Source organism: Pelmatolapia mariae, linkage group LG5 (assembly GCF_036321145.2).
Source record: "Pelmatolapia mariae isolate MD_Pm_ZW linkage group LG5, Pm_UMD_F_2, whole genome shotgun sequence".
NCBI lineage: Eukaryota > Metazoa > Chordata > Actinopteri > Cichliformes > Cichlidae > Pelmatolapia > Pelmatolapia mariae.
Genome location: NC_086231.1, coordinates 20688190 through 20716063, shown reverse-complemented (window position 1 = coordinate 20716063; position 27874 = coordinate 20688190). Strand labels below are relative to the sequence as shown.

At 39.8% G+C, this 27874-nt stretch overlaps 1 protein-coding gene and 1 long non-coding RNA gene across 2 annotated transcripts in view; both read left to right on the top strand.

The window, feature by feature from the left end:
* LOC134627765 (potassium voltage-gated channel subfamily B member 1-like) overlaps nucleotides 1-19883 on the top strand; it is a 41468-nt gene extending 21585 nt beyond the window's left edge. The window contains exon 3 of the mRNA XM_063474142.1: nucleotides 13828-19883. Coding sequence (XP_063330212.1) covers nucleotides 13828-15648 — 1821 coding nt within the window. The 3' untranslated portion in view covers nucleotides 15649-19883. The remainder of the gene's footprint in view (nucleotides 1-13827) is intronic.
* A 4438-nt stretch (nucleotides 19884-24321) lies between these two features.
* On the top strand, nucleotides 24322-26409 carry LOC134627115 (uncharacterized). The gene is made up of 3 exons (XR_010093870.2): nucleotides 24322-24461; nucleotides 24800-24876; nucleotides 26154-26409. It is a non-coding gene; the product is annotated as an uncharacterized LOC134627115 (long non-coding RNA).
* Nucleotides 26410-27874: the final 1465 nt, after the last annotated feature.

The following is a 27874-nucleotide window of genomic DNA, read 5'->3' as shown; positions in this document are numbered from 1 at the left end:
GTTATGCAAATTCTTAAAAGCCTCGAGTTACCATGGAAACTATCAGCTGGGTTGTACGCTGAAGTGCTGCAGTTTCCTCATGAGGATATCTGGGTACAACTGTGCTGCTGTCAGGGCATTTGTGTTCTTATAACTATATTATAAATACAAACAAGGTGGGGGGATAATTCTGCATGTAGCAGTGATGTTTTCCCTCTTTACTGTTTGTACATGATGACTATTAATCTAATCTTTCCTTTTCCTGTGTTTTTTTAAAATAATCAGTGTCCAAATCCTGGTCCAGTGATTCAGACAGATCACATGCAGTTGCCTGCCTTTGTTTGCACTCACCATATGTTGTGGCAGACAGCTGGCCATGCATCTCTGTCTCATTAAAATCTCTGTCCACTCCTGTTACAGCATGATTGAAAGGCCACACAGCCCTGATGTGCAGAAATCTACCATTCTCCTATATCATTGTAAATACAGTAGTTTTATAGCTTACTGGATGTAAGTATCCTTTGCTCCTGCCATTTTCTCCTGTTCTTTTTCAGCCTGCATTGAAAGGCTCCATCACAAAGTCAGATGTAATGAACGTTTTATTTTTGTATCCCAGGCCTCTAAGCTCTGAACTAATGTTCATTTTAAAGGTTAGATCCCTCTAAACTGTTCCTATGGTAAATGTCAGGCTCTCAGTTCTTTCTTTCTTTCTTTAAGTTGCCTGTTATTGCACAACTTCTTTTTAACATTTCACTGAGGTATTTAGGAAAATAGGTCACTTCCAAAGTTTCTCTTCTGCCTGTTGCCTTAGGGCTCCTTAGTGCCTGTACGTCTCAGCTGCATACATTATACACCATACACTGCACTTCAAACATCTTTTTTGCTGGTTCCTTTCTACATTATGTATTTCTGACTTCATTTTACCATTTTACCATGGAGGACGAGCGGGTGCCTCGGAGTGCTGTTACCTCAGCTGGACAGAAATGAGCAGTTTGACACTGACACAGAAGCCTTACTGTATGAACACGACACACACTGCTGAGGTCGACTGTAGTCACGAAGAAAATCTCTTGGTCTGCCTTTCCACTCTTCTAAATCCTTTACAAGGAGACACTGGCTGGTGTACAGCAGGAGTTTCATCTGTATGGAAAGAAAAATAGATGTTTTTATGATGCACTTTGCTTTTGTGTAAAGTATGTAAGATCTTAAATCCTTATGAGGGCAGTTAATATTATTCGACTAATAAATCACTAGGTGTTCCCCCACAGCAATAGAGGAAAAAAGCCCAAGGTGGAATCTGCCACTCAATATACTCATATACTATATTACACTCATATATGCTATATATATATATATTTACTGTCATATTATCAAGGTAACCATTTTATCTCTGCAAAATTCAAACATTATGTAACAACCACGATGAAAAATAGCCTAAGCTCTTGGCCCATTCTCTAAACTGGATTAGATCACACAGATCTAATCCAGAGTCCCTTCCCTTTCACCCCTACTTGTAGATCAACCCAAAGGACTTGTCCCATTGCCAGACTCAGTAACCAAATGCAAAAGGTCTCATTCCCAGTTGAAAACAGCAGAAAAGATCCATTCTGCTTTTGTGCACCACAGTGCATTACATTTTCAGGTTGTTTTTTAAAAGTTCCATTCTGACCACCTGCACTTTTTACCTGTCCACCACAGACCTCAAACGTGTACAAAGGGCAGGTTTAAATATAGAAATTTGTACACCAACCTTACTATGATACTATGATACAGTGTCATTGAGGATCACCAGTCACAGTGTAAATGGACTGGTTCTTAAAAAACACTTTTGTACTCAAACACGTCCCATTCACTCCTTCACTTAAGCACTTTTCCATGTCTAAGTGCTTTCTATCTAACATTCATATTCCCACAAACACATCTGAAGCAACTCTGGGTTCAGTAGCCAAGGGTTGCTTTGGCATGCAGACTGAATCAGTCAGGGATAAAACCACCAGCCTTTTGATTAGTAGATGATCTGCTCAACCTCCTGAGCCACAGCCACCTCCGTGTCAGATAGATTTCCAGCTATGACTCTACGAGACAAAAACAAATGTTAATGGCCACATACTTGCCTGTTGCCTCTTTTTCAACAGCAAGGAGGCTCTGCTTGCGGCAATCGTTCCCCTACTTACTCGATTTGTCTACCTGCAACTTCATTCTCTTCCCCAGAATGAAATTCAACTTGATGGGTTACTGTTTCAATAGTTTTGACACTGGAGCAAACCAGTTCAGTGGTCAGAATGGGACTTCCAGGTTGTGATCTAAAAATAGCAGTCACACTGGGAGAGGTCTAGATGTTAGAAGAGGAGGTGGCCTTGATGACCTTGAAGGGTAAACTGACCTGATGCTAATCAGGTACACTAAAAGTTGTGATTTCAGCTTTTACAGCAGAATTCATTACCTCACAATACAGACTCTTACATTAGTGTTAACGATCCAAAAAAATTCATCTTCATCAGTTGCCATGGAAATTTGTGATCATACTTTTTATTAGGCAGAATGGTTTAATATTGTGGTTGAAAGGTATGTGAAGCTGACAGTGTCTAATAGAGCAAAGTGCACGTTCCATCAGGTATTAATTATTATGTCTAACTATTTTCTTACTTTCCACTGCTTTTAAATTTTTACAAACCAGAAAAAACCTATATGATACACACGCACATAAACCAAGAAAGACATAAAGGAAAGGAAAAGGAACGGGAACGGGAGGAAATAGATTCTGCCAGGCATCCAGTGGCGCAGCACTTTCTATAATTGCAACCTGGTGAATTTGTTGTCATGGCTACACTGAGTAGTGGGTCTGCACACTGGGACCAGTTAAGATAATTTTAGTTTTGATGCATTAGTTGTTTCACAGGCTCACAGACGCACATATAAATGTGAGATGTTACCAGAATTTCTCTACTGCTCTACTAGATTATGTATCCAAAAATAATAATACTTTAAAATCAGCAGCAGGGACATATTGTAAATAATGAACCTCTTAACATCCACCAGGGTTTAATATTTTGACCAAGGTTACTGGACTGGAGGAGATTGGGGATCAATCCACTGACCTTCTAATTGGTAGATGACCCGCTCTATCACCTGAATATCAGCTGCCAATATATAGTGTGCAATTTGGGATTACAGGTTAAATGCTGTAAGATTATTATTTGGGGATGATAAATGGATGGATGAACCTAAACTAGTCCCAAAAACAGGTCACTAGTGAACCTGTGGATATTCATAACTGAATTATATAACAGATGATGCAATGTCTGGCTGAGAGTTGGAAGAGCAATACCAATCTCATATCTGTATATTCAATATAAACCATTAGCTGGTTAACTTAACTTACCATAAAGAATGGAAACTAGTGAAAGCAGCTAGCCTGGTGGGGTCTAATGATAAAATTTACCTAGAAAGGCCTCTGTGAGCTGTTAAGGAGCCAGGTTAGCTGTGACCATCTGTAATTACTCTGTGGGACAAACAATAGACTGCATGAATTTTCAACAATCATTCAGGGCTTTGCATTTTGAAGCTGCTTCATTAGCATTTTGCCCGCTGCCCTTTAGTATTTAACTTCTTGCGTGTCTGATCATGAGAGTAACAGTCAAAATCTTGAACTGTTCCCTTAAGTTATTTCACAGTACCATTGCACAGTCTATCGTGAACTCATTGAATGTCCAGCACAGAAACCGAAAACTTTTTCATGTCGCCCCGTTAGCATCACAGCCACAAAAACCAGGCCTCTCCTGTTGTAGGTAGTGTTTACAGTAAACGTCACGAGTAACTATCTCCACTCAGTGCTGACACCCAATCCTGTCACAGGAACCCACTGACATTTAGTCTTTGTGATAAACAAGGACCACAGGCGCATTAGAGGAAGGTCACCGAAGACAGAAAAATTAGTGAATGTTAATTAGCTGTCAAGAGACAGCAGAGCAGTAAGGGAATCTGTGTTCACTACTTTGCCTAGGTTTGTAAGCTTCAGGTCTAAGACGTGATTAGGCTCAGCGTAATATCGCCATGCAGATAATGGGCGTAGCTCCAATGGGAAGTAAATAGCATAACTTAATGACAAAAAAAACATAGATTAAAAGCTTCCACTAGGAGTCATGTATTTGTGTAATTCCTTGTCAGAAATCTGAGAACCAACACATTAATGTGTGTTCATGCAGTGATCATTCAATCGAGTGCCTGGTTCCTGGGTTTTGGATTTTTGTTTAATAGTTTTGTGTCTCAGGGTTTTTTTCCTTGTGTTTGTACCTTTGGTTTTTGATTTGTAGAAATTCTGGATTCCTGTTTGGATTTTCTTATCATTATGCAAAAAGATTAAGTTGTATTTGTTTTACTATGACTGACTCTTTGATTCCTGATTTTGCTTTGTAGTTATTCTGGTGATGAGTCTCAGTTTTGAAATTCTCTGTTTTGGGTAATATCCTGTTATTAGTAGTAGTACTTTTCAGCAGTACCTCTGTGATTCCCTGACTCTGTCTTGTACTTCTGTTAGTGTCTGTCCCCCTTTCTGTTATTGTGTCTGATGTAAATCTTCTTGTGTCTGTGTTTATTATTTATCTTTTAGTTACTTCCTGTTTGAGTTTGAAGGTTAGACTTTTTTCTTGTATCTAGTTTCACTTTCTGTTTTTCCCTCTTGTGTGATTGTCATCCTGGCCTACCAGTCTTCATCTGTGTTACTTACTTTCAGGTGTGCTTCGTTCTCCTGCTGTCTTCTCATTTGTTGTCGTCAGATTTTCTGTTTTGCTCACATGAGTCCAGACGCCAAGTAAGGATTTTGTGTTATCCGGGTAAATTGTTGGTTAATTCTGGGTTTTCTGTACTACAAAGGGGCTTCCCTTTTTGTCCTTGTTATCCTACCACCATGGTAACTTGTGCTGCAAACCTAACCTGCTTCATAGTTGGTTAGGATCCAGATTAGAGATCAGCAGGTACAAAATTTACCACCTACTGACTAATTGATCCCCTGGAAAATAACGTAACCATCACTGAAGTTCTCTCAGATGTTTATGTGTGGATAGGGGATATCACATCTTTGTGTTTATAGTCTTAGATGTAACTTTGTTTCTTGTTTTTTTTTCTGCAGCCTGCAAATAATTTTCTAACAATTTCATTATTCTCTAAGCCTCAACATATGAGCCTAAAATGATTCCCCTACACTTTACTTGCTTATGAAATTTGTAACAAATTTGCACGTAGACTAAGCCCGCATTTGAATTTCGTTTCTAAATTAGTCTTGCTCTCAGACCATTAGATGCCACCTGTGAGGGCTAAAACCTTAAACCGTCCTTTTAAATTTTTTAATTTAATGAAACGCTTAATTATAATCCATCAGTACTGGCAGTGTATGACCAATCCTTTACTATCTGCTCACAGAGATTCTCAGGGATCTTCCAGGAAGGTGGTGCTATTTTCTTGGTCACGAGGCATTGATTTCATACCAGCCTGCTAGAGAGCAGGTTAACCACCTTCGTAATACTAAAAGCCCAGTTATAAACCTGAAGTTACCTGAATAAGACAAATCCTCTCATTAAAAAGCAAGTCAAGACAGTAAAAGCCCCACCCATGTAAGTAATTACCATTTACTGCTAAATGGTAGTGTCTGATGGCTGCTGACTCTCTTTAAGCAGCTCTTGATGCGGATTACTGTCTCTAATTACAGGTAAACCTGTTTTCACTGGAATATTAATTACAACAAGCTCTGGTTACTTTCTCGACTGGTACTTTTGTCTAATTAACGTCACCCCAGCCTTCATAGACGATAAGCAAGAATCAGCATCGCTCTTGTTATGCACTACAGCACCAAATGGTCCATTTTCACAGAGTTGGTAATGATTCAGCTGAAAAATTCTGTTCGCTTTCCATTCACCTGCCAACACTGCTGCCACTTTCATAGTGAGCAACGACCATAGCAACAAGAGACAGCTGGAGCTCCAGCCTGCAAAAAATAATAATAATAATAAGTATCGAGAACAAAGACAGATTTTGAGAACTTGTCATTTTCAGCTGGGTGTGATGTGTCTTCACTGAGAGGAGATGTGAGATGGCTGTGAGCCATGAGCCTTGCCAGTGTGCTGAATTTCAGCAAGCAGAAAAACGCCCACTGTCTAACAGGATTGTACATCTGAGGATCACAAACACCATACTTATTCCATTAGCAGGGCTCACCCATGCAGACTGTATTTTTTTCCCCATCCAGCTTGGAGGAAAGCTTCCCAAGCTTATTGTGGGTTACCACAGTAGGTTTATTTAAACAGGGACATGTTGTTTGAAGCCCAGCCTGTCTCTGAGGTTCAGCAGAGAGTGCAGCCAGCATGCAGTTCATTAAAGGTTCGCAGTTCTTCAGACAAGTTTTCTCTTTTCTCTAAAGTCTGTGTGGTGACACCCGCCCACTGACTTGTCCATCAACACAATCCTAATGAAAATGGTAGAATTTATTACAAGAATTATGTGTAATTGCTGTACGTTATGAATGATTCTTACATGAGGTGGAGCAGTGTCATCTCACAGCAAAAGGATCCTGGGTTTGAATCCACTGATCGCTCTGTGTAGTTTGCATTGTGTCCCCATGCCTGTGTGGGTTTCCTCTGAGTAATCACAGTTCAAAGTCATGCATGTTGTAGGCTGCGTTCCAGATACAGCACAGAGTGACGCCACTCCCGAGTTAATGCGTTCCAGAAAAATGAAGAAAAACAGGATTTATTTCAGTTCTTTAGCTAAGTAGAGCCATTCATGTTCATCACTGACAATACAGCAAAATACTTGCCTTCTGACTTTACTTCTGACAGGAGCACAGCATTAGGTTAACTGGTGATTCTAAATTGGCCTTAGGAGTGAATGTGAGTGTGAATGGTTGTCTGACTCTCTCTGTTAGCTCTGGAATAGACTGGTTAATGTTTCGGGGGTGTAGCCTGACAACTGGGATAGGCTCCACCCCCCTCTGATCCTGAATTGTATAAGTGGTTAAAAAATGGGTGGAAAAAATGATCTAGAACACTGGCTACACATTTTATAGCAACACTGCAAAAAAAAGTCCAATTTTTTATGTCAAAAACCAATTTAAAAGAAAGAAAGAAGAAAGTGTAAAACTGGATTTAGATATGAAACTTCTGAATGGACCACTCTACATGAGATTTGTTCTTTAAAATCTCTAAAACAGTTTTTAATAAACATCTGTTTTTTTAGGCCACAGTGCTAGAGATCCTTCAGTCTACATCATCTAGTGCAGGTGCTCCAGATATTTCAGACGCAAGGTTTTCTGTGGCCTCCGGTTGGAGTACAGATGTTTTATCAAGTAGATTGACGCTCACACAGTGACAGCAGCGCTGGTGACTTTTGTGCTCGTCATCCATAGGGAATGCTCTCATTTCACTTTCTCTCTTCTCCCATATTTTGTCTTCATTTTCACCAAGCCACCTCTGTTCTTTATGCCACCTCTCACCTTTTCTCTGCCATCCTCGAAAGGCAGACGTCTTTAGCTTCTGAGCGCCTGATGATGAGCTCCTAATACAGTGAAAAATCAGATGAAATGCACTGCAGACTGTTAAATATTAGCCCAGATCAGGTCACTTTCAGTTTTTTACAACTCATACTATAATTTCAGACATTTTGGGTGAAATGAATTTAATAGTATATCTTAAATTATACTTTATCTTTTAAATCTGAACTGGATAACCACTAAAATAATGCAAAATATTGTGCATGTTAGACTTCTAGAGGTTCACAGAAAGTCAGACAAAAACCAGAAATCTGTGAGCGCACACTTAACGCACTTTGTCCTCAGCGTTTTAGCACCACCTTCACACCTTCAAAAGGACACATCCTGTGAGTAGCCGCGAGCTCAGTAATCTATCTCCCTGTCTTCTCAGTACATAGCACAGGATATACAAAGGCTCTCTATGGAGAGGCTCAAAGTTGGGACAGAAAAAGTTGCTAGGTAAGGTGAAAAGAAGCAGGGGGGTACGCCTGTGTGGGACACAGAAGGTCTTGTCAATTTCGATGCTCAAGTTAGACTCGGAGTAAGTTTTTTGTTTAAAAGCTGGTTGTTGCTTTTCTGTATTATATTACTGTAGAAGCTACTTTCAGCTGTCACCTCATTCACCAAGGGTCACAACAATGGGTAGCTCCGCATATTTGATTTGGCAGATGCCCTTCCTGACTAACTAACGTATTTCTCTGTGTTGTAAGACTCTGTATGTTCCAAAAACACATCAGGTTCCGTTTACTTGATTTTGAGGGGGCGCTCTTGTGCGCTGTTCTGCTACTATTCAACTCACCAATATGCATCACGTGCATTTTATTTAATATTTGGTTTGTGTTCCAGGTTTTGGTGGTTGTTGTTGTATTTCTGCTCTGTTGTATTTTCTGGTCTTAGTTTTGACATCTAGTCTCTGTGTGTGTTAGTTCCTGTTTTACTTTGATAGTCTCCATCTCGTGTGTATTATGTTCAGTTTTGCTTCCCCTGTCAGCTGTCTTCCCATCCTTGGCCTGTTCCCTCGTTATCCTGTGTATATATTCTATGTGTTTCCCTCTGTTCTCTGTTGTGTTCTCCCTCATTGTAGTTGGTTGGTCTGTCTTTAAATCAATTTATGCAGTTACGACACATTTTATTATAACCTAATCCTTAAAAGGATTCAATGCCGTAGAGGTCCACAGACCGGTTAAAGTGTAAAAGTCTTTTTGTAAGGTTTGTTCACAGTTGCAAAATATTAAAAAATGTAAACAATGTTGTCCCAGAAACTATAAAAGTACTATATGGGAAATAAAAGGAAGGACAGCATGTTCAGGGGTTCATCATAATTATATTATGTAAGAGCAGCAGGTGAGAGCAGTTTTTATTGCACCGCAGTCCCTTTGTGGAACTTTCCAAGAAGGTGATTGTAACCCTGGGGAGTTATAGTGTTTATAGCTGCAACAGGCCTTTTCTCCACTAAGGAGAGGACTTTCCACTTTATTTATTAGCAATGTAATACCATCCATCTGTTCCCCTGTCTCTATTAAAAAACAAAAACACTGACCCAGTGTCCCGCAGAGGAAATAACTGCAGCACCACAGCAGCCCCTGTAGGAGGACCGGTCAGTCGTTTGCATAAAGGGCAGAAAAACATTTATTGGCCAGACACAGACAAGTACAACAATAAGAGGATTAGAGGTGCCATCTTGCACTCAACATGCACGCATAAAATAAAACGAAGTGAATCACTGCGTGACATAATCCACCCCATTGATTCATCTCTTGTTGCGAAAAGGGCGAATCCAGTTAAAAAGAAGAAGTGAATCATCGGTTCACGCAGCGTGACGCAGTGGAAAATCCTAAACGCTAGTAAAAAAGAGATGTTATTTTTTTGAGACTACAGTATCAGGGTTTTTTTTTATCAGTTTATATATATATCTGTTCTCAGACCAAAATGTCAGTCAAGTGTCTTGTAGTTGTGCTTTATTAAGATCTCACACACCCACAGTTTTTATGACTTTCTTCATGTCAGATTTTACATCAAGGGCTACATCCAGACCACTTTGATCCTATGTGTGCCGGACCAGTGAAACTTCCCTCCCTGCCAGTGTGCATAGATGTGTATATTTAAAAAAATGATGTGCTATTTCAACAGAAAGAAATCTGTAAGCATGACTCTTTGGGATTAAATTTTAAGAAGTAAATGTGTAAAATTATGTTGGTGTAGCATGAATGGCCATGGGGGAGGTCTTTATCAGTAAAATACAAAATACTATTAAAAGTCTAAAATTTCTTTTCTCCTTCACATTTTCCAAAGTCATCCAGTGGACCAGATTGGAGTCTTTATCAGCCAGTTCTGGCCCCTATGCCTCATGTTCGAAACCCCTGCCTTACTGCATGTATTTCTGTATTCATATCGCCCTCAGTTGTAATAACTCTGTGATGATTACTTTTCAAGTAACAGCTCTTGAAGCCAAAATGTAAATGTGGTCAAAGGTTAGTTTCTGATTAAATGCCTCTAAAACTGATAATTCTCCCATAATGCTCACTTGTACTTTGTGCTAAGTGCCAATTGGCAAATCTTAGCATGCTTAGGCTACACGTTGCTCTGAGAACATAAATATGATCTCAGAGATGCCAAGAAACTGATGGAAAGCTGATGGGTGAAATGCGCTGCAGAAGCATTTGAAAGCATTCATATTGTGATGCATTTCCTCCCCATGGAAACACATCACTTTTGTAAGTAAGTGCTCTGCCTCCGTAATGCATAAGTTTTATAGCATCTGTCTTGATGGAACAAGCCACAAACTTGGGCAAAGTTTGACATTCATTTTGCCTGAAAAAAAATGGATCATTGTTTTGGGGCTGGCAATTTTTTTTTCTAATCAGTCACTACAACAACTTTGGCCTTGTTGCTTGTCCAAGTTAATTATTAACCATATATCGGAACTCAACACCAGCGAGAAACAAAATAACGTATGTCTGATAAAATATAGAAGTGAGGACACTCGTTAAAAATAATGAAATACTTTGTTTTTTCCATCCTGGCAAATGAGCACAACTTGGTTACACAACTGTATCATTGTCAAGGCCCCCTTCCCTCTGTCCTGACGGGACACTCCTTCCCTGTGGAAGCCTCCTGCCAGGTGTTAATAGACACCCTGCTTTCCTGTCCATTCCTCCCTCGATCAAGCGTGAAGTTGAACCAACCCCGTGTGGTGAACGCAGTGTGAAAACTAGGCTACATCTCTGGTTCTGCAGTCCGCCATGGCCCACTGAGGATCCACTCATGCACACCTTTTCCAGGACAGCAAAGCTTGCACTTGAGGAGGATATTAAATATTCAGTCTCCTGCCTCTACAGGCCTGCAGGGAAAGGAGGCTTGGGGCTAATTACTGAGCTGGAGGGGGGGAGTGTGTGTGTGTGTGTGTGTGTGTCTCTCTCTCTCTCTCTCTCAATGTGTTTGTGCTTGTTAGGGGTGAGCGTGTGCCATGGTTGTGCAGAAGCAGCAACAGCCTTGATCAGATTTATCTTCCATTTATGCAAACAGGAAGTGGGACGGGCTGTCCTCATGACTCCAGTGCTTGTCATTAAGAGCTAATGAGGTAACACAGCACTGACCATAACCCTCTTTAGCAGCGCATCTGAGTCTTAATGTCCCTGCTGTACTGTAATACATTTGCCCATACATATTTCAGCTTTCAGTTTTGCACTCTGTCAGCTACATAAAGAAACTACCGATTCATTTTAACTTTAACTTTGGAACACAATCATATTGCACTCCATGTGTCCTTACCACAGGGAGCTCATTGGTTTCTGTTGCAAAGCACAGACTGGGCTAGCCTCATTTTCCCTTCGTCACAGATTTGTCACAGTGCCGAGTGTCCTCAGCAGACATCCTTCTCTGCCTGTGTCTATCTGTATCACTGTAGCGAGCTTGCATCCCTATAATCTCCTCTCTGGCTGACCCTAGTTGGCTCACTACCAGGGTGGGAGGAGAAAAGGTGAGCGAGGGAGATAATTTGATGGGAACTGGAGCTCATCATCCTTCAGGTGCTCTCTTTACACAACACAGCCAGGTTTCAGCGTGATACATTAAAGTGCACTCCAGCCTGCTAGAAAAGTCCTGATCTGTTGAGCGCGGTTTCCACTGAACACTTCAGGCTCAGTCTTGAGTCCCAATCTGATGCTAAATCAGCGCGCTGCCTGCATGATTTGCTTTTCCCAAAACTCCACTTTAGGGTTTCTGCTAAGTTGTGTGACCTCCACATCCTCGCAAAACTACTGAAAACAATGCCGCAAACTTTTACCTTTTACAGTTAAGGGTAACGTTTGTGTTTTTTATAACTTTAGCTGATTTATTCTCTTGAGTGTGATTATTTAGTTACCTGAAATCTACCTCTAACAGGTCTTATTTCAGAGTTTAATCCATCATTTTGACTCTCTTGGGATCCAGACCAGGAGGCAGGCTATTTCAGGGAAAGCTCTGATAAAGTTTACATTTTGGGGTGCCCTTTAATTCCCTCTTGCTTCTAAACTCCTGTCCTCTCTTGCCTCATCCGAACAAAAGTTTCACTGCTTTTAGCCCCTCTCTCTTTAAAGGCCAAGCTAGGTGTGCAAGCACTCACCTGTCAAGATTAATTAAAGCTTATAGAGGTTGACTGGCACAAGGGAATAATCCCGCTCTCCAGTCGCCTGGGACATAGCCTCCACAGTGACCTTGTGCTGGATTTCACACTGACTCCAGGACAGGAATAATAGGTGTGGCACACCTACACAGCCACAATGGTGTAGGCTTCCTAATCCCCAGCACTATGACTAGACCCTGTTGTACTCAGCAGATTATATCATTAGTAGGTAGCTCAGTGCTTTAAAAGGTCTCCAGTAGCCTTTCAGTGGGTCTTGCTTGCTACGCATGCTGTCCTTTGTAGCAAAGTAATTCATCCGGGTTTTCTTGAAGCCCGGGGCATTGAAGGATTGTAGCAGAATGAATAGAAATGGAGAGAGAAGCAGTAAAGTGTCAAAGGAGTATCAGTAGAATCAGAAACCCGCTCTCGCTCTCTCGCTTTCTTGTCTTTTGCTTACACTCTCTCCCAGTGTAACGCAAGACACTTACAAAAAGAAAAATGCCCCAGAGTTCACATTAGCTCCGACCCTTCTTTTGAAATGCTGACATGAAAGTAGAAAAGCTAAAGGGGCCGTGAACTAATATCATCAAAAGGATGAACCGGGGCATTTTAGCTATTTCTGAAAAATGCAGTTAAATGCTACAAATGGAGCAACACCAGTTCTTCTCTTTGATATTGAGTTTCTCTCGGGAATGACCGTCCTTGCTGCCATACGAGACTCAAACTCTTATATCAGTTTTGATTCAGTCAAGCATCTTACCTGATCCCAGCCCTGAAGACCAGCTGTACTGTGCCAGTGCAGAGTTGGAGTGGCAGTGTTTTTCCCATTCATCAGCAGACACCCAGTCATAGACCTGACTGTCAGTTTTCATTAGCCGGCGATGCTTGAAGAAAAGCCAGAAGGTCAATTGAAGACACTGAGTGTTGTTCTGAAAGAAGCTTTTCAAACCATCTGGTCTAAAAAAATATCCCATCAAGGCTGTCATCATATCAGATTTTCTCTACATGATTAACTCAGCCGAAAGATGGTTTTAGTATCTGCACTGATATTCGCTGTGAACTGCAATAAAGCAAAATGACTCCCCTGAATGTACAGCAATGTTTGATGTATCTGTGATACTTTTCCTCTTTGTTGTGAATAATAACTTTGATGAATCTGGTTTTGAAAATAAAAACTGTGGTGCGAGCTCCATATTCAGGGTAATGAGAAGGAGCCTTCCATGAATACAAAACAGATGGTTTCAGACTTGTTGCATACTCTGTGCAGTCTTTTAATCTCTAAGTGTTCATTTCTGTCTAGACGGCCATCGGTTAAGAGATATTCTGATGATCAAGCATTTGCTTCTTGTTTGTGTAAGATTAACAAAATGGATTGGGCAATTACTCCGAAGCTATCCACATTTGGCATGCATGTGCTGATCAATATCGCGCTTTTTGATTTGTTCAGCTCAGCTTCTGTAGTCTACAATGTGAGGAATTTTACAAATAGCTGAATTTTAGTTAAATGTTACTAAAATAGAAGTAATTGACACCGCTAACATGCTAATGCTCCTTGTTCCCCCTTCAGGTTTACCACAGCGATGGACTATGGAGTGCTGTGTGAACCAAAGGGGAGAACTGACTGTCCTACACTGTTCTGGGGAAATAGCAGTAGATGAGTACAGAGCATTGGAAGTTTATACCTCAGACATTTTTTTAAACATTTATGTCTCTCTGTGTTTCCCAGATCCTGGCAATCATCTCCATCCTCTTCATTGTGTTGTCCACCATTGCCTTGTCTCTGAACACACTTCCAGAGCTGCAGGACACAGATGAGTTTGATCAACCCACCGACAACCCACAACTGGCCCACGTGGAAGCCGTGTGTATTGCGTGGTTTACTATGGAGTACCTCCTTCGCTTTCTCTCTTCCCCCAGCAAATGGAAGTTCTTTAAGGGTCCTTTGAATATTATTGACCTGTTAGCCATCTTGCCCTACTATGTCACCATCTTCCTGACAGAATCCAACAAGAGCGTGCTGCAGTTTCAAAATGTCCGCCGTGTGGTTCAGATTTTTCGGATCATGAGGATCTTGCGTATTCTGAAGCTAGCCCGTCACTCCACAGGTCTTCAGTCCTTGGGCTTTACTCTCAGAAGGAGTTATAATGAGCTGGGTCTCCTTATCCTCTTCTTGGCCATGGGAATTATGATATTCTCCAGTCTGGTGTTCTTCGCTGAGAAAGATGAAGAAGACACTAAGTTTAAGAGCATCCCAGCTTCCTTCTGGTGGGCTACCATTACTATGACCACAGTGGGTTACGGAGATATTTACCCAAAAACTTTGCTGGGAAAGATAGTCGGCGGGTTGTGCTGCATTGCGGGAGTTCTGGTGATCGCCCTGCCTATCCCCATCATTGTAAATAACTTCTCTGAATTCTACAAAGAGCAAAAGAGGCAGGAGAAAGCCATCAAAAGAAGGGAGGCTCTGGAGAGAGCTAGGAGAAATGGTAGCATTGTCTCTATGAACATTAAAGACGCATTTGGCCGCAGTGTGGAGCTCATGGACGTAATGGTGGAGAAATCTGATGAAAAGAAGGAGAAACTCCAGGATAACCATGTGTCTCCTAATATCCACAAAGGGACTCCAAAACACAAGTCAAAGACCACCCCAGGCAGCCCCACCAAGACCCTTGAATCAAACTATGTAGAGCAGGCCAAGCCTTCCAGCAGCCCCCAGCACCTCAGTGCACAGAAACTGGAGGAGCTGTACAACAAGATGACCAAGACCCAAACGCAACCCAGCCTCACCGGCAAGGAAAAGGGGCAGCTGTCCAAATGTAGACAAAGAGCTGAGCTTGAGATGGGAAGCATACCCAATGAAGCTATCCCAAGCACATTGGAGGTTGTGACAGACATGAAGAGCATGTCCAGTATCGACAGCTTTATCAGCTGTGCCACTGACTTACCTGAGAGCTCTCGCTTTTCCCAAAGCCCCATCAGCAACATCCCGGGCAAGGTCAGTACAAACCCGAGCCTGGAGACCACCCTGGAAAATGAGCATGAAGGTGCCACAACACCCTTGACAGGCAAAGGTACAAACCCCAGAGGCACACACATCAACAACCCACTCAAAAGTCGTTCTCATAAAGTCAACTTCAGAGGTGGTGAGGATTCGGGGACGGGAGTCCTGTCCGACAGCTCGTCCATGCAGAGCCCTGAGGCATCCATCTACACGACCGCCAGCAGCAGAACACCCAGCAAGAGCCCAGAAAACTTACTGCCTAGCATGTTCACGTTCCACGATGCCTCCGTCAGTAAGTTCATTGATGCTGACACAGATGAGGAGGAGCACCCGCATGATGGTTCAGTCGCCAGCCCAGCCCAAAGACTCCTGGAGAAATCCAGCCCCAAGTTTGGCCATCGCTCCACTTTCCAGCAGGCTCCCAACCACATGGAGGGCCTCCAAAGGAAGCTGGGAAACAGCACACTGCCGTTAGAGGGGCAGGAGAACCACGTGGCTCAGGAACTTCAGCCACTTCAGGGAGAGAAGAGTCACTCTAACTCTTAAAGAACCAAAAGAAAAGAGACAACAGACAGAACGTGAGTAGAAAGCAAAGGAGGTGACAAGCAAATAAGAAGCGCAGGGAACCTCCCGGCGTTATGAAAGGCACGGAAAACATTTGCGGGAACATTTAAAGACTTACAAAAATACTTCTATCCCGTGAAGAAACAATAACTGTGCACACTGGGAAAGAATTTTGTGTCCTCTCAAGCTTCTTTCTACTAATAACTCGTAAATAAATCCTTTTAGCAGAGAACTCTTAAGAGATTTTAAAAAAGAAGCAAGGAATACATTCTGAAGAGTTTTACAATTTATACATTTCTTTTAGCCTGTCTAGTTGACTACAGTTGTTCTTTTTCATAAGGCAAAAACCTACTTTCCCGGCATCCCTGGATAGCACTTTGACGCCACAATAGCAAAGGCTGTCAAATCAGTAGCAAACCACAAAGGGCATTGAAACATGGCATATTGAGTTGTAAGGGGAATACACATTTTCTTTTACTTTCTACACAGTGTATAACCTATATTCAGCGTATATGATGAAGTGGTGGGAAAATGCGTAGTTTGTTTCCTTTAACTTCCTTCCTCAAAACTGGCCTTAGTACACGTCGTCTCCTGTGTTTTATGTTTGTACAGCAGAGCGAAAGCCAGAAATTAACAGGCAGTCAGGCAGCATACACGTGTGCTTAATCATTACCTTTCATATCTACTATATTTATTCCTATGTAACGTTTGTGGTCTCTTGTCTTGAGTGTGATCTCGAGTAAGACTCAAGTGTTTCAGTCTGCTGTCGTCAAAAAAAAGTTCAGTGTCATACTCGTTGATCTCTTTTCTTCTTTTCTTTTTTACTGCACAGGTCACATTAAACGACACAGAGACACACTGTGAGGTTATATCCGTGAATGTCCTTCCTGTTCTCGTTGTGCCAGACTGCTGGCGAGAAAGAGAGAGAGAGCACTTTTTTATTATTAACACAGAAGAAAAATGCGTTATCCGTGTTTGTGTACCTATTTTCTTTGTTTCTAAATGTCTTTTGCGTGTCTCAGACTTCATGTCCAATGTGGAGGAAACTTAAACGAAAAAAAACGGTCTGACACTGATGAAAAGTTTCTTGAAGGAGCTGAGGGGGAGTCGCCATTCCTGGTGTAGCTGATAAACTTTGCATTAAACGACACTGCTTATGAGCATCAAAACAGCTGGAAAGACAGCAGTAAAAATATCCCAGAGATTTTCGAATGTTGAGCTTCCGAGTGTGAATATTGTACATTTCTAATTACGCGAGTAGAATCTGTTACAACGACACACATTTATTGTACAAGGTAAAGAATCAAAATAATTTATATTTTTAAGCTATTTTCTAAAAGAATGGATTCTTAGATAAATATATTGTGCATAATCTCATAGTTTTGCATTTCAAGTACTGCATTATTTCAATGGAGCTGCATTTATTAGACAATATTCTGCAGTGCATACATTTGTATTGTTTGCTACTGTCTCCCAGTAAATGTCTGTCCTTCTGTTCTTTGTGTGATGTGAAGAACCAAAGAATTGTTCTGTCTGATAACTCATGCAGATGATTTATCTCAAAGAATATTAGAAATTGAAGCATTCCTTTTCTAAACAGCAGAATGTGACATATTTCAGGGGGGCATACTCGCTCATTGGGGACAAACATGTGAGCCAGAGAGAGCATGCTGGCCCCTGAAGAAGACGACTGCTGATGGAGGATGAAATAAGAAAATGAAAAAGGAAGGCGGGAACAAAGCACTTTATTTCAGATCCATTTAGAAAGCTAATTTGATTATTTACACTCTCTGGATCCTGGCAAGTGGTTCGCTTCCAGAAATCCAAAACATTATGCTCACTTGAGTCCACATGACATCTTTTATAAACTTAAAGACACCTCGCAGCTATGTGCAGCTTGTCACTCTGATACACAAACAGCAAGGAGGTACATTAGGCCACTTTAGTTCAACCAAAGGGATCCATCATCCCGCTTTTCTGAATGCACATGATCACCGGACACATGAGCGATCTGGGCGTTGATCATCCGGTGCTCTCATGCTCTTTCTTACAGAAACCAAGCAAGTATCAGTTTTATATTATTGTAACTTACAACATATCATGCAAGCCAGCTACGAGCAGTCGTTTTCAGTAGTGGACCTTAAGCTTAAAAGAAATATTCACCGCTGTGCAATGTCTGCAGTCATTAGACGTAATATGAGTTAGATATTTTGGTGCCTTTGCTTTTAAGAACGCCTACTCTGCACACTGAATCTGTCGCTGTGCCCTGTCTAATGGAGCCTGAATGACAATAAAACAAACAGCGAATAAACACATAGAGAACTGGGTCATCATGCTGTCAGACTGATATATTAGATATCTACAGCACTTTCTCTCATGTCTTTCCTGTGCACTTTCACTCAAAAAGCGCCAAACGGGTGCACGGAAAAGGCCCGGTCCACACAAACAAACAGGTGGGGACTTGCTCGGTAGAGTGAACGACCACTGTTTCCATGGTGATGGCTGAGATGACTGAATGGCTCAGATTTGATGCAAGCAAGTAGTCGAATTTGTAGAGATGGAGTCCTTAAAGACTCAAATAGCATATTGAGAGTGCAGACAGCATTCACATTCTGTTCATTCCTCTCAGTTTGTTCCCTGCTCGCTTGTCACTCGAGTGTGGTGAAGGCTTAAAAAAAATGTGTAAACAGAAAACTGGATTATGGGCCTCTTAAAAACAGTCATATATTCCCTTTTTTTCATAGAAACATGGACACATTTCAGCAAATTACAAGACAGCAGACAGAGTATGAACATATGCCCGCATCTAAGGTGATGCAGTTAATAAAGACTTCAGCTTCCTAGCTGTGCAGTAGAGCTGTTACCCTGATTATAACTGACGTTCCTCTGCTCCTTCACCTCATGACCAACAAAGACAGAAGTTAATCATTCAGAGCAGAGCATGGAAGTATTAACAAAGAAATTTTCTTTTTTCTTTTCGCTCATTTTTGGGAAGAGTAAAGCATCTCTCAGGCAAAAGAACTGCCATGATATTCTGTCAGTAAGAAGCCGAGTTATGCAGTCAGATTATATCACTCGTATGCATTTTCCATTACAAGGACCAGCCTTCTGCTCGAGTCTTCTGTGAAGAATGACAGTGCAAAGCAGGCAGATGAGGCAACCTTTTGAGGATGTGTTCAATTCAGTGAGTCTATAAATACAATCCTGGGCATGCACCGGAAAGGTCTGAGCCTGCAGGAAAGGCTCAGTTACAGCAGTGTGTTTGGTCAGATGGTGTCATGCAGTTTTTGAAGAACAAACTTTGCCTGCAAGTCTGGCAAAAGGGGTGGCTTGGAGGAAGCTACACAGCTACACCGCTGACTGTGTAGTTACTTTGCTTTTTTTTTTCTTGCAGCCCAGCCCAATGCTGCATTGTAATAGAATAAAAATGTCAAACTGACAAATGGTCATATAACTTTGGCTGCTGAAGGTGCTAGGGACATAAGAAAAGAACAAGGAAAGGGGGGAGCATGTGTCACACGGTGAAGAATGAAGGTTCATTAGCATTCAACAGTCAGACATGCAGTAAATAATATTTTGGAAAATGAGCCTATAATCTAGTTGACTTTCTAAACAAGCCATAGTCTATTTGAATATTTTTTTTTCTGTGTTGGATGAATGTTAACAATGTCCTTGTTGCTTTTTATATAATTTCCTCTTGTTTTCTGAACTGCACTTTATTTATTTTGCCTAAATTAAGCCCTCTGCTTTTTAACGAGAATAGGAATAACAACACAAACAAAGAAAAAACTGAAAAAATACAAAGTTACACATTGGTTCAAATACAACTCCAGAAAGCACAAGTTTGATCACTGAGTAAGCATTTCAAGCCAAATACAGACACATCATTTGATTTTAATCCTTTTCTTCCCCCTCCTTCAGGGAAATAATCATTCTGTTCAACTCACACAGGTCTGTACGTCACCCCATCTGTGTCTGGGAAAATGTCTCTTTTGTAAAGTTTAGTACTTTGTACCAGTTGACTTTGTAGAATATTTGTGATTTCCCATTGTTCAGTGCATGTAGCGCTATGAAACTTTGACACACAGAACTTGTAAATATTATCTAAAAAAGAAAAGAAAAGAGAATAAAAAGCTATAGGAAAATGTCTATAATGAGCAGTTTTAAAGCAGATTTCTCATTTTACTGACTGATGCTTAATAAAAGACAATAATCCAGTGTTGGTCCTGTGAGTCTCACTCTTCTTGTAGGACAGTTCATTATTTAAGCACAGAATTCTTTATTTCGATGCGCGTGGCTCTTGTGGTCCTCCATACATAACAACGTGTGACAGCAAACTGCAGTGATTGTACAAGCCTGAGCTAAAGGGTTGAGGATAAACACTGCTTGTTTTATACAATAGCTCCCTCTAGTGGTATGTTTTCGTATCTATTAAGATGTGTACGGATCCGATGTCTCTGACTAAACTTTCAGGAGTGGGAGGTTAAGTTTCCCATGACGCCACATGAGAAACTGGGACTGTTGTGGAGGGGTTCACCAGTAAGTTCATATAGAGAAATACTGAGCAGATTTGGTGCAACTCTCCACGGCAGTCCCAGTATGCCATTAATTTACATGGAAGAACAAACTGTATTTCCTGCATCAAAGACAGTACATCTAGTTTTAATGATGAGTGACCAGTGAAGTTTCTATTCTGTGCCAACAATGACCACCAATACCAACATCAACACTTAATTACTTGTTGATTATTTTTACAGTTATTGTTATTTTGGCTTCTTTTTTTTTTATTGCATTTTTCAATAGCTTAAGGTGACGTGGATATCAAGGTAAAAATATGCATCCAACTGTCCATTTTCTTCCATAAGAAGCAAAAATTGAGCAAACACAATTAGAACACTGGGACCAGAACAATATTTTTGCTTGACTAATGAGCCCATGCTTGGGCGAGATACTCAACCCCAAGTTTGGTCTAATGGATCCATTGTAGTGTAAGTGTGAATGTATGAAAGCAGTATATGAACAATATAGGAAAGAGCAGAGACACAATTTAATTTACTGACATACAGTAGTGGGGTTACAAACACACTGGGTGTGCAAAGACAGGAATGGAGAAGAAGTGCATCATGGGAAGTCCCACATTCTACTTTTAGGATCTCTCTGATCCACCAGGAAGTGTGCAGTCTGAGAACGAAGTGCTCTGATTGGACAATATGGTATTATCGGGCCTTTAAGATATGATGTGGTCTGATTATTCAAGAGTTTTATGCGAGGAGACAGGTCTTATATTCACTTCTGGATTTAACAGGGAGCCGATAAAGAGAAGTTGATATAGGAGAAATATGATCTCATTTTCTAATCCCTTTTAATATTGTCACTGTAGAAATTTCTATGGAAGGTTCACTCTAAAAATGTTATAGTTTAACCATTTTAAAAAGAAGGTTTACAAGATCGTAGTGAGCCTCGCTATGATGTATGTTTGGAGGCGGTGGGACTGAAAAAAGGACAGGAGGCTAAGATGGAGGTGGCAGAGTTGAAGATGCTAAGATTTTCATTGGGAGTAAGCAGAATGGACAGGATTAGAAATGAGTGTATCAGAGGGACAGCTCAGGTTGAGTGGTATGGAGTAAAGTTACAGAAGCAAGGCTGAGATGGATAGGCCATGTGCAGATGAGAGATAGTGGACAAAATGGATAAAGGATGCTGAATATGGAGCTGCCAGGCAGGAGGAAAAGAAGACGACCGCAGAGGAGGTCCAGGGATCTAGTGAAGGAGGACGTGCATAGGGCTGGAGTGACAGAGGAAGATGCTAGTGATAGGGTGAGATAGAAACAGATGATCCCTTAAAGGGAGCACCCAAAAGAAGAAGTTGTTAAAGACTATAACCAAACAACAAAAACTATTTTTCAGTGACTGTAAAAGTTATGTTACATCATTCTACACCGTGACCAAGGTTGTGAAAAGGATTAAGATACAGTAAACGCCAGCAACAACCTTAACTGAAGTAGTCACGTCTGTTACACGAGCACTGCAATAACACAAAAACATTAAGTGTGACCTACAGCAGATCACGAGAAAATATTCCAAGAAATGAGTTTATGAAAAACGCTACTTATTAGAGATTTGTGCGCACATGTTAAACAGTTTATCAGCTTAACATTTTGTACAGAGTTGGATAATCCACCTCACATCATGGATCAGGAATAACTTCTATACTAAGATGAAAGGAGAGGAATGTATATCATAAAGTCGTTTACTGTAGTAACTGTGACACGTTTAAACTAAAGGTTATAAGTCGCACTTTGAAATAAGACCCTGTTTATTTATTATAAGGAGGACAGATTTATTTTTACCTCAAAATGTATAATTAGAAAATAGTCATAATAATTAATACTTTTAAAATATTTTTAATAATTTAGTTAAAATATAAAATAAAAATATATAAGAAAGTTAAACTCTTTTAAACTATTTCATTTAAATTAAATACAAAAATAAAATAAAATCTACACTGTAAAATGTAATTCTAGCTGTTTGTTATTTCAACATATTATTCTATATCAGTTTGACGATAGATGACTGAAGTTGTTGTTATAACATAGAATTACAAGTTAAAAACGTCCCAATTACACCAAAAAAGCTAACTTGAAAACTCATGTCCAGCTAAATCAGAAACTTATGTGAACTTGACAATGTGGGGAAGTTGAGCACAGCAGGATTCAAAACTGCCTCACGTGACTGCTACCGAGGTGCATCATGGGGAATTGGCGGTTAACGACATGCTCACTTTACTTGGACGTTTTCTAATCGTCTTCTTTGGAATATGCTTTCAAGGTGAGTAACATTGGTTATAACTATAAGGAAAGAGAGCTACAAAAGTTGGAACATGTTTTGAATTTATGGCATGACGTGTGTTTTTCTCTTTTACCGAAATGTTTGCTTTAGCTAATGTAACTTTAGCCGACAAGGTCCAGCTTGTGTGTCATGACCAAACTTAACCTAATAAACTGACATATGGCCTTTTTTATGGGTTTAATGTGGCGCTGAGCAAATCACAAGTATTGTGCCGCTAGCTTTAAGGTTGTGCACTCACCCTGTTGCGATATTAGCAAGCTAACTCAGCTAATTAATAAAGCTTATTTCATATTGTCTCTGTACTTGTAAATTTCTTTCAAGTTCACAGGCTGTTGTATTTTGGTGGAAGTTCATTTTGGCAATATTTCCAATAACTGGCTGGGTTCAAAAAGAACTTTTTGGCAGGACTCGGATGCTTGTTGTCATCTGTTTATCCCTATGTAATCACTTAAGGTGTTATTAACTGCTGCATGCTAAGCTGCAAGAGTGCACTGAGGACAGAGACAAAATATGGTCTACAAACCAGCATTATATTAGTTTTTATCAGATAGTCCTCCAGTGTGCTTATTTTTTGCTTTAATTATATTGTGCAGTTATTTGTTACCCTGAAATGCTTTATGCTTAACAACAGTTCACTATTTTGACTTATTTTTGAACTCTTGTGATCAGTATGACTAGATTGTGTGAGTTTCCATACTAAACGAGCTGTAGTGATAAAATAATTGGCATCAGAGACACTGATTTTTGGCATGGTATACTGCAGAAGTTTTTTTTTTTTTTTTTTGCATAATTTACCTTTTAATTAAACTGCATTCTCTGTATTGTAACAAAACTAACATTGTTTATATGTCAGAAAATTAGCAAACATGAATAAATGGCGAAAACAATATAATTATAACATATTTTTATTTTACTTATTTTAGGTCTGTGAAGCCAAACTTGATGCTGGGGATTTATTTTTGTCAGTGGAGTCAAATGGTAAGTTACAATTTGTGCATTTTGTCATACTGGAAACACCTCAGATTATATTGTAATTTAATAGCTCTGTAGAACAAATGATATAAAGATTGTAGTGTCAGGGTACTTCTTAAGAAGTAATATGGCACTATTGATGATCACATGCAGGTGGCATAAACTAAATATTCAGACGTGTTACCAACAAATGATTCATTAACAAAAGCAATGGAGCAGACTGTTTAGGTTCTTGTGGTTGTAATAACATCCATAACTGCAGGTTTGTCATTAATTTATTTTCACAGGTCTAGATGATCACATTTGACTTTGTCATTTAAATGAGGTGGACTTGCAAACTTTGCGCTCTTTGGGGTAAATTGCTGTCCACTACATATACACAGAATGTGCACAGTATTTCAGATCTAAAAAGGGAGTATGTAATGGACTTGCTGGCTTTAATGTAAAAAGCCTGTTGTGTAACTTTAATGAGGCAGTTGGACTAAAACAGTATTGCTCATCAAGGTAAACATCTGAGGAATAAGGAAATTGTTACTTGTCCTTTTACTCAGTGTTCTTTTAATCGCACGTTTACTAAAGTTTTACATCACATAAGTCATTTTCACAATCATTCTACTTTAAAAGATTTCAGGACAGAGCTTATTGTTCTCTGAACTTCCTTGTTTGCTGAACGGCAGGTAAAGTGCATCTTTTTGTTTGTTTGCTTTTGTGTGTTTGTGTTTTCTCTAATGGGCCTCAGATGACTGTTTGCTTAAATTTGGGTCTCAAAGAATCTTTTTTTAATTCTGCCTGTACTCTCCACCCCTCTTCTTCTATTGCTCAGGTTGAAGCAGAATTTGCCCGTCTTACATCTGTTGACCTGAAAGGGTTCCTTTTTGCTGTGCTTGACCATTATGGAGAGGTTCGTGGAGCTGTACAAAATCAAGAGCGGCATAGAAGCGCTAACTAGGCTCATAAAATGCTTCGGAGATGATGTAAGTGTTCAACTGCGAAATCTAATCCTTTGTTTAAGTTTTAGGTTATCCAGTTCAACTGATGAACTCATTGAAAGAAAGCTGATAAGTAAAGTCTGTCATCATATTTCACAACTGGACATTTAGTGTGGTAACTTTTACAGAATCTATGTATATTGGTGGTAGGTTGGATATCATATTCTACTTGAATGTCCTGATAAGCCTGATTCAAAATCTCCAATGATAATCATATATTGATGGAATTATGCATCAAAAAGCTGTGAATTTGGAGCTGTCTACATGCTTCATAAACACTGTTTAAAAAGTGTTTTTGTTTTCTTTTTGACTTCTTTGACCAGAGCCCTACACAAAGGAAGAGGACAGAGGACCTCATTTTCTAAAGGAAGATCCCTCACACACTTTCAAGACTGTGAAGGTTAGCATTGTTTCTTTTAGTAAATTTAATAATGACAGCACCACAGTGGATTTTAAATTAAAAAGTACATGTGTACTTTTTCCTCACCAAATGTATTATTACAAGATCTTTGACACTGGATTTGGTCTGGGTTTCAGAGAAACTAACTGGCAAGCTAGCATTGATATTATTAGTGTCTTGTGTTTATTCATGTCTTCACCAGGGTCTTTGACATTTCGCTGCTGTACTGTTCACTTCAGCTTTACGTTTGATTTCTCACATTGTATATTGTAATGGCAGAGATATTAGGATATTTAAGGGGCTGCAGTGGCTGCTACAGCTGTGGGGGGCAATACTTTGGTGAAATGTCCTGGACCCTGGAAAAGAGACTGTGTAGACTGGGTAAGCAATTAAAGGTTACTGGCCGAGAGTCATTGGGCAGCTGGGTAAAGGTGGATGTTGATATTCAGTGCCAATTATGCAACCTGTTCAGCCATGTCTATATGCTCTTTTTTCATGCTGTTAATATAGGGGGAAAAAATAAACTTTAATCAATAAACTGATTAAAGAAGCATTGTCTATGGAGCCATAATCTGATCCTGTAGTGTAGCTGCAGTTTGCACATTTCATGTATTCTCAGCCAGATTTGGTTTAGAGCACAGCCAATATTTAGCATAAGTAGATTTAAATTCACACACTGGTGATGGCAAGCTACATTGTAGCCACAGCCACCCTGGGGCGCACTGACAGAGGCGAGGCTGCCGGACACTGGCACCACCGGGCCCTCTGACCACCACCAGTAGGCAACAGGTGAAGTGTCTTGCCCAAGGACACAACGACTGAAACTGTCGGAGCCGGGGCTCGAACCGGCAACCTTCCAATTATAAGACGAACTGTCAACTCTTGAGTCACGATTCAGTCATCCACCCATGTGTGTGAATGACTGAATGTGTAAAGCACTTTGGAGTCTAGTTAGGGGACTAGTAAAGCACTATACAAATACAGGCCATTTACCATTTAAATTGAAAATTTTGTTTGAATTCTGCAATTGAAGACATGCTCAGTTATTTATGAACATGGTCTTTGTTTAAAGCAAGAAATGGATTTGTAACATGGGGGTGCATATCTCATTCTGAAAAAACTTTAACAACTAATAAGTGTTACCCAAAGCCAATCACCATCATCCAAAGCATCAGTATGGCTCTTCTTTGGAAAGACATGAATTGTTAAGCACACGGGATATTGTGTAATTGTAATTGTGTAATTTTTTTTTTTTTTGTCTTTGAACCCTTTTATAGCCGACAGGTATTGAAGACACGTTTTCTAAGAGGATGAAAGTTGGCATTGCGATGGTGAAAGAAGAAGACATCGATGTGTTGGTTGTCCTTGAGGCGGCAGTAATCCTGTCTAATCTGAGGGATGTCTCAAGTGCCATTTCCATGCTGATGGGCCTTCTTTTTGCCCTCAACATACACTATCCAAAGGAACTTAAGGACATCTTTGAAGTCATTCAGAACATCCTAATGAACATTGGTGGAAGGCAGTGCATCTCACTAGTGCATGGTCTAAGAAACAGACTCTTGCAGAAAGCCATGCAGAACTGTAATTGTATGATCCTTAGTGTTAAGGACAGTTTTTATTTTACTGTTTGTTTTTTTATTCTTGCAAGTTCTCATTCTCACTTTTGTATGTCACTAAATGACTACACTTTACATTCCAGATTAGACAATTACTCATTTGTTCATGGTTTAAGAAACTTATGTGAACAACAATATAATGCTGGACTTTGCAGATGCTTATCTCATGCAAGTCAGTAGTTTTTCCTTTGTTTTGCAATTGAGCAGACTCAAACTAATGTTTCTGAAATATCCATATTATCAAATGTTTCAGAAGCATGCAGTCATTTTCAGAGATATTGGTTCTGTGGAATTTGTTGCAATTGTAAACGAAGACAAATACAAGAGTTTGATGTCTTAGTTATTATAAACTGATCTTTACTGTCACTTATCAAAGGTTTTGTACTATTTTAATATTTCAAGTTTTATGCTAACAGGTGTGACTGAGCACAATGAAGTTTAAAAATTTTGTAAATGTAAAGAATAACTTTTCTAAAATAGCAAGTGTCCCGTTGATACATTACATTAATGCAGACTTTATGTTGTTACTTCACAAGAATCACTACTGCTCCTAGAGTATTGGTCAGAATTTCATCTTCACCCAAACTGGGCTCAAGACCAAGTTCAAATTTATTGTTTCACAGGGAGCAGCCTTTGAGTTTTGATGGATTGTGAGCCTGATGAGCTACGTCACTGATTTTTCTGTTTCTCAGATGACTAAGATGGCACAATAAATGGTGAATCTTGGGTGCTCATGAGTAATTGTGTTGTCATGTTCTTAAAACAAACTTTCTGTATGAAATGATCAGATAGACTTTAATGGAATCTGTGGGGTTTTATTTTTTTTCTGTAAACAACAGAAAATTAATTTAAAGGAATGTAGATATTTAAACCTGAGATCTAAGATAAACCTAACAGGTAGTTTTGCTGAAATGGATGTTAGAAAGCCAAAAAAAAACAAAACAAAACTTAAGATGTTTAATACACATTTTTCTTTACATCCAGTCAATCAACTCTGATAATTAAAATGAAACTGATTTACAAGTTCACTCAGCTACCTTAAGGAGCTCAGTTAATTAATAAACTTAAATCAACTTAGCTAACAGATTATGTTAGTTAAGCTAAAATAGATTCCTAAGTTAAAAGAACTACTAAAGTATTTGAATTAACTAAAAAACCCAAGTCAACTGAACTAGGACAAGAGTTTAAACAATAGATTATTTTAATTTAGCTGAAAGGGTTTTCCCAAGTAAAGATGACAATTAAAGGAGTTGAACTGACTAATAAATCTCAGTCAACTAAACTAAGATGAAAGTTTAGACAACATGTGATTTTTCATTAAGATAACAATTGGTTGTGTTATAAGAACAAACTCTATTTCTTGACTTAACTTAAAATTTTAA